General features: G+C 33.6%; 1 protein-coding gene across 1 annotated transcript; it reads left to right on the forward strand.

The window, feature by feature from the left end:
* The first annotated feature begins 2,391 nt into the window (after window positions 1-2,391).
* LOC102577615 (5-lipoxygenase) lies at window positions 2,392-7,130 on the forward strand. The gene is given in 9 exon segments (NM_001288422.1): window positions 2,392-2,615; window positions 3,068-3,360; window positions 4,094-4,334; window positions 4,440-4,781; window positions 4,868-4,953; window positions 5,073-5,180; window positions 5,271-5,575; window positions 5,829-6,092; window positions 6,188-7,130. Coding segments are annotated over 9 exon segments (2,595 nt in total). The 5' UTR covers window positions 2,392-2,413; the 3' UTR covers window positions 6,942-7,130.
* Window positions 7,131-8,222: the final 1,092 nt, after the last annotated feature.

Genomic DNA, 8,222 nt, shown 5'->3' on the forward strand with positions numbered 1-8,222 from the left:
TTAATTGTCATAGTGAATAGCAAATTACAATTATGAAATTTTGGAGGCCAAAAAATGAACATACAGTGCTTAAAATTATTAAGTAAAATGGTGCACTTAAAGTGTTTGATAAATTGTCTGAATGAATTTTTTTAGAGATTTTTTGTCAAATTTGAGTAGCAATCTGATACCTAATCAAAATGTAAGGAGTCCCTTAAGTGTGGATCAGTTTCATTGATCGAGAACCTTCGAACTTAAATTGCATTCGACTTTTACAAGTGTATACTCACCCATCTTGCCAAAAAAAAACTTCATTATAATTTTTTTCGTAATAACAAAATTTTTATTAAATGTCACTTGCATTTTGCAGTGAACAACAAATAATGCAAAAAAGAGGGGAAAATTGTTGAAAAAAAATATAAAGAGGGTTAATTGTCCTTTCAATGCTTTTTTTACTGTTGGGCCCCTCGATTTTTACATCTGACGCGCCTAATTTGAGTGTATTTCACACATTTTGCCAGGTAGGATCTGAGTGTTTTTTTGTTTAAGTTTTGGATAGTTAAAGTGCCTATTTGTGCACTCACAAAGTTAAAGGTCAAAGTTATAATTTGAAGCCAAGTTAAGGGTCCAATTTATGTATTATGCCTTCTAGATTCTACAAAAGTATGATTTGAAATAATTTAATGTAAAACTTGATCTATATATACTTGTTCTACTTTCTCAATTTTTTGGATCGAACCTATCCGTTGATCTTCTGTCAGTCAATTTTCTTTTTCATTATTTTTAGTAGTGTTTATGTTCTCTTAACCTTATGCTTACTATTTTGTTGATTCTCGAGAATAAATAGATAATTACTTATTGAACTTGAGATTATAAGAAGGTTAGAGATAGAAGTGTCTAAGGATGAATTTACGGCTAGGATGAAAATTATATGACTCTACTGTCCTTCATTGCATTCATAATTTCCTCTCTGATGCTTCCCTTTTATGACCTTCCACTCCTTCTCCTTCTTCTCATAATGATCGATTTTAAAATATGTGGTAAATGAAAGGTATGATTATGACGATATTGAAATATGAAAAATAATTTTTAGAGGTATGGTTTGAATAGTAGTTGGGCCTTGAACACAAATAAGTCTTTTCTAAAAATTTGATAACATATTTAAGTATTTTATCTATTTTTAACTTGGTATGGTGCTAAAAATAATCTAACTACAGTAAGGCTGTAAATGGCACAGATTATAAAGTCAATAATGAAGCCATACATTGTCCACCTTACCTATTGCTTCCGATAGACTATGATTCTTGAAAAACACACCAAACGAGTTATTTTCATGCTACATATCTAAAATTCAGACTATACACGTGATAAGAAAGCAATTTCAATTATTTATGCAATTGTTATTTTTTCCGTTTTAATTAGCGGTGATAATTGAACGGGATACAATGGATCAAGCCAACAAATCAGCTAAGATCCATTTCAATTAAAATTTGTTTGGATCAAAATCAATTATTCAATTTTTACTAAGTTTTTATTATTTAATTTGTTTTTTTATAAGATTTTAGTACCTAATAAAATTATTATCTCTCTTTATTATGGCTAGATTGTTTATGAGTATGGTTAGAAAATCAAACTGACCCACAATCCAAATCAAACCGATCTAAAAAATTGACATTTGATGTGGTTTAGTTTGGTTAGTTAGGTTTGGTTTTAAATTTTGAAAATCGATACTATTGATTTGGTTTTTCTTAAAGAATGACAAAAGTCTCACATTGGTGGTTAATGAGATGGATGGACTCCTTATAAGGCTTGGACAATCCTCCTCCCTTTGAGCTAGCTTTTGGGGTGTGAGTTAGGTCTAAGATCTAATTTAACATGATATCAGAGCAGGGTATGGTTAGAAAATCAAACTGACCCACAATCCAAATCAAACCGATCTAAAAAATTGACATTTGATGTGGTTTAGTTTGGTTAGTTAGGTTTGGTTTTAAATTTTGAAAATCGATACTATTGATTTGGTTTTTCTTAAAGAATGACAAAAGTCTCACATTGGTGGTTGATGAGATGGGTGGACTCATTATAAGGCTTGGGCAATCCTCCTCCCTTTGAGCTAACTTTTGGGGTGTGAGTTAGGCCTAAGACCTAATTTAACATGCTATACTAAAAAAAATACCTGCAAAAATAACCAAATCGAACCAAGAAATTATATATATAAATTTTGTAATTGCTTAAATATTATTCATAAGTAAAATATCAATTTTGTAATTGCTTAAATATTATTCATAAGAAATTATTGTTTATTATTATATATCTTTATCTTGCTAGCTAGTATTTATTTTTTGTCTATAAATAAGAGACTCATTTCCATTGGATTTTCACAACAAAAACTCATCATCTCTTTTTATACTTTTAATTTTTTCTCTTATTCATCATCATGAATATTGGTCAAATTATGGGTGGACGTGAACTATTTGGTGGCCATGATGACTCAAAGAAAGTTAAAGGAACTGTGGTGATGATGAAGAAAAATGCTCTAGATTTTACTGATCTTGCTGGTTCTGTGACTGATAAAATCTTTGAGGCCTTTGGCCAAAAGGTTTCTTTTCAATTAATTAGCTCTGTTCAAGGTGATCCTAGTAAGTTACCTCTCATGCACTTTATAATATATTTATCACACATGCATTATTTTATCTGCTGCAGTGACAGGGTCAAGATTATCACTAAAGAAGGTTGATATTGACGTTATTAAAGATGGTTCAATATATATTTTTTGTATATAAAATATAATTTTATCTGTGTTGTATAAATAACGTAACTTTATATCGAAGGAAGTTTAGATGAATGCCTTTGTGTTAGTCGAAGGTGTCTCCTACAATTGGAGTACTCGAAGTTTAATTGGAAGGGAAATAAGGACAGATTTTTAGTGACAATATTATAACATGATCGAGAATTTATAAGCAACACTGTCTCTGTATATAAATGCTGCTAAATGTTTTATCGACCTTAGATGCAATATTAACATGATAGGAATTATATCAAAATTATTTTTCATCTGAACTAAATTTCTAACTTCGTCACTGTTTGCCAGGAAATGGTTTACAAGGGAAGCACAGCAATCCAGCCTACTTGGAGAACTCTCTCTTTACTCTAACACCATTAACAGCAGGTAGTGAAACAGCCTTTGGTGTCACATTTGATTGGAATGAGGAGTTTGGAGTTCCAGGTGCATTTATCATAAAAAATACGCATATCAATGAGTTCTTTCTCAAGTCACTCACACTTGAAGATGTGCCTAATCATGGCAAGGTCCATTTTGTTTGCAATTCTTGGGTTTATCCTTCTTTTAGATACAAGTCAGATCGCATTTTCTTTGCAAATCAGGTATGATTTACTTTTTCAAACTACTAACGGGTCGTTTCGTAGCTGGTTTGGAGGTGAGTTATGCATGCATTAAATGCTGCGTAAGTAATGGTATGTAATGAGTTATGCAGGTATTAAATTGATGTTCTATAAGTAATGTCACGTTTGGTAGGTAGTTAGGGGGTAACACTACTAGAAACAAAAGTTTTTTTCATTATCGGGAATCAATGGAGAATTTGTGCTATACAACATGATTTTCCTATTCATTTTTCAGCGAATCAGCTCATTGAGAAAATGCATGGTGGGAAAATAGATTTTCAGTGCATACTAGGAAGCTTCTTAATTTTTCCATATGAAACAATTACAATATTTTTCTTTTCTCGCCAATTTAATAAAAATATTTGTGAAAATAGCTACTGAACATTTTTCAGTCGGAATATAGTGATATTTTTGGTAGTGCAAGTTATTCATATATAAAATTGATACGATATTTGGTTTACTATTTAAAAATAAGCATAACTAATACATACTACATAGATATGTTATATGAGAAAATCCATATATTGTTATAGGCAGGATATACATGAATGACTAAACTATGCATAACTAATCCATACATAAATTCCCTTATACTAATTCATATACTACTAATACCTGGATGACTCTAACCAACTACGAAACGACCCCTGAGCATGTAAACAAAGGCAAATGTTCAAACTCAAAAGTTTTAGCAATGTCTTGATTGTTTATGCAGCCATATCTCCCAAGTAAAACACCAGAGCTTTTGCGAAAATACAGAGAAAATGAATTGCTAACATTAAGAGGAGATGGAACTGGAAAGCGCGAGGCGTGGGATAGGATTTATGACTATGATATCTACAATGACTTGGGCAATCCGGATCAAGGTCAAGAAAATGTTAGAACTACCTTAGGAGGTTCTGCTGAATACCCGTATCCTCGGAGAGGAAGAACTGGTAGACCACCAACACGAACAGGTTAGTTAGGCGTTCACAAATAACAGTCCATTCTACGTACTTACTCAACGCGTATAGCTTCATTGAAAGCAACTTTTTGATCAGTTACATTGTTGCTTTGTATAGATCCTAAAAGTGAAAGCAGGATTCCTCTTATTCTGAGCTTAGACATCTATGTACCGAGAGACGAGCGTTTTGGTCACTTGAAGATGTCAGACTTCCTAACATATGCTTTGAAATCCATTGTTCAATTCATCCTCCCTGAATTACATGCCCTGTTTGATGGTACCCCTAACGAGTTCGATAGTTTTGAGGATGTACTTAGACTATATGAAGGAGGGATCAAACTTCCTCAAGGACCTTTATTTAAGGCTCTCACTGCTGCTATACCTCTGGAGATGATAAAAGAACTCCTTCGAACAGACGGTGAAGGAATATTGAGATTTCCAACTCCTCTAGTGATTAAAGGTACAATTTGTTACATCATAAGAAGTAATCTAGCTAATGATCACTCACTTTTATGTGTTTGTATGATTTAAGTATTGATTGTGCAGATAGTAAAACCGCGTGGAGGACTGATGAAGAATTCGCAAGAGAAATGCTAGCTGGAGTTAATCCTATCATAATTAGTAGACTTCAAGTAAGTTGGTTTCTTCGCGATTAGGAAATTGTCTCGAGTTACTTTTGATTGTCTATAATCTATATAGTCTTCTTGTAGATAAAGAGTATTGATGCTTTGTTTCTTGATTAATTTGCAAGGAATTTCCTCCAAAAAGCAAGCTAGATCCCGAAGCATATGGAAATCAAAACAGTACAATTACTGCAGAACACATAGAGGATAAGCTGGATGGACTAACGGTTGATGAGGTAATGTATTTACTCGAAATTCCACACTAGTTTGTATGATTACGAATCGTTACAAGTACTAAATAAGGATTTTAACATGTTATTTGACAGGCGATGAACAATAATAAACTTTTCATATTGAACCATCATGATCTTCTTATACCATATTTGAGGAGGATAAACACTACAATAACGAAAACATATGCCTCGAGAACTTTGCTCTTCTTGCAAGATAATGGATCTTTGAAGCCACTAGCAATTGAATTGAGTTTGCCACATCCAGATGGAGATCAATTTGGTGTTACTAGCAAAGTGTATACTCCAAGTGATCAAGGTGTTGAGAGCTCTATCTGGCAATTGGCCAAAGCTTATGTTGCGGTGAATGACGCTGGTGTTCATCAACTAATTAGTCATTGGTAATTCCCTTTATGTCATACGACTTCTATAGTGATTCATGATACACAATAATAACTAACTCGAAGGGGAGCCTTGAAGATACTGGTAAAGTTGCTATGAGTTCATAAGGCTGTGTACAATAGATCCTTGTGGTTCGACCCTTCTTCAGACCTGCATATAGTGGGAGCTTTAGTGCATCGTGATGTCCTTAATAATGACTAATTCAACACATGCTTTGTACTATTAATCTAATACGTTTGATCATCTTCACAGGTTGAATACACATGCGGTGATTGAGCCATTTGTGATTGCAACAAACAGGCAACTAAGTGTGCTTCACCCTATTCATAAGCTTCTATATCCTCATTTCCGGGACACAATGAATATTAATGCTTCGGCAAGACAAATCCTAATCAATGCTGGTGGAGTTCTTGAGAGTACAGTTTTTCAATCCAAATTTGCCCTGGAAATGTCAGCTGTCGTTTACAAAGATTGGGTTTTCCCTGATCAAGCCCTTCCAGCTGATCTTGTTAAAAGGTACTATACGATAAGGTGTTGTCAAAATTAACATTATACGAAAACATTAGGATGTTCACATTGGTATCTTGCTTATATGACCAATTCAATTTCAGGGGAGTAGCAGTTGAGGACTCGAGTTCTCCTCATGGTGTTCGTTTACTGATAGAGGACTATCCATACGCTGTTGATGGCTTAGAAATATGGTCTGCAATCAAAAGTTGGGTGACAGACTACTGCAGCTTCTACTATGGATCGGACGAAGAGATTCTGAAAGACAATGAACTCCAAGCCTGGTGGAAGGAACTCCGAGAAGTGGGACATGGTGACAAGAAAAATGAACCATGGTGGCCTGAAATGGAAACACCACAAGAGCTAATCGATTCGTGTACCACCATCATATGGATAGCTTCTGCACTTCATGCAGCAGTTAATTTTGGGCAATATCCTTATGCAGGTTACCTCCCAAATCGCCCCACAGTAAGTCGAAGATTCATGCCTGAACCAGGAACTCCTGAATATGAAGAGCTAAAGAAAAACCCCGATAAGGCATTCTTGAAAACAATCACAGCTCAGTTACAAACATTGCTTGGTGTTTCCCTCGTAGAGATATTGTCAAGGCATACTACAGATGAGATTTACCTCGGACAACGAGAGTCTCCTGAATGGACAAAGGACAAAGAACCACTTGCTGCTTTCGACAAATTTGGAAAGAAGTTGACAGACATTGAAAAACAGATTATACAGAGGAATGGTGACAACATATTGACAAACAGATCAGGCCCCATTAACGCTCCATATACGTTGCTTTTCCCAACAAGTGAAGGTGGACTTACAGGGAAAGGAATTCCCAACAGTGTGTCAATATAGAAGAAGGTCGACACCGGAAAATGAAGAAAGCTGGAGTTTGAAATAAATCTTCATTACTATGTTAAGTGTGATCTCTTTCATTTCTGTATGTTTGATTTACTGTATTTTCATTTCAACGTTATTTCTGAGTATGTATGTTGTGAGAATAATAAAACTAATTCCAGCTGAACTTGTCATGTTTTGGACAAACTAAATCCTTGTACTATATATTTCTGGATTTGAATATCACTACTAGTTTCAATATTAGAATTCGAAGCCAAATAGGGGATTTTCGAAATAGAAAAATCTATGCTCAAGGATCGGATCTTTTATTTCATCTTCTAATCTAATAGATTGCTCACTCAAATCAATGGCATGTTAAATTCGTGCGGTAAGCATTATCTTGAACTATGAAAATAGTGAAGCAACTTCTACTACCATGCATATCTATCGTTATTTGCTAAGAGATGTATATATTGTACATACAATAACTGATTTCTCTAAGGCGCGCTGTCAATGTATATCATGCACGTACATGGTGTATGGGGAAGGGGTGTACAAAGAGAAAATTAATGTGCAAGATATTATGTGGATTATACTATTAACTGGGGAGGGTTTCATTTGTGATTAAATTCCTTTGTCGTTCTCCTATTAGGCTATAATCATGTGTATTGCTTCTGAAAAAAACATGCCCTTTCTAATGTTGGGTACACTGAGATTGTGGATTTATGATTTTACTAATTTCTTCTTTGTTCAAAAAGTCAGACTACTTTGTTACTCTATATCGAATGACATAAAAGTTAATTACTTGCCTGTGATATTTTTGTTTCTAGTTTTTTCATTCGAGATATTTGTCTACTTTGCTACATTATATAATTCATTGAGACATGTAAATGTTTACCAATTTTTGTTATTGTCACTATTATTATTAATTTTTTAAATTAAAGATCATGTGTGAGAGTCTGTTATAGTTAAATTAATATTTTCTTAAGAACGTGAAAGAGAGAAACACGACAGCTAATTTGAAACTATATATATCAACTTCAGTTCAAAATTCTGAAATTGCAAACTAGTGAAGCCTAATTTCAGATTCCAAGTTTTGAAGTTCTAATTTCCAATTTTAATATATCAAGTAAATTTCAAATTTGGTGGTTAGAGTTTAAATACGTTATAAAACTGACTATTTTTCTATATAATTTATCTAAAAGTGACAACATGTACAAATGACTGTATAATCAAGACATAACTAAAGGTTGGGCCACATTAGGTATGTTAACAGGTTAGATTTTCCAAAAAAAAAAA

This window comes from Solanum tuberosum, unplaced genomic scaffold (genome assembly GCF_000226075.1).
Source record: "Solanum tuberosum cultivar DM 1-3 516 R44 unplaced genomic scaffold, SolTub_3.0 scf00147, whole genome shotgun sequence".
Lineage (NCBI taxonomy): Eukaryota > Viridiplantae > Streptophyta > Magnoliopsida > Solanales > Solanaceae > Solanum > Solanum tuberosum.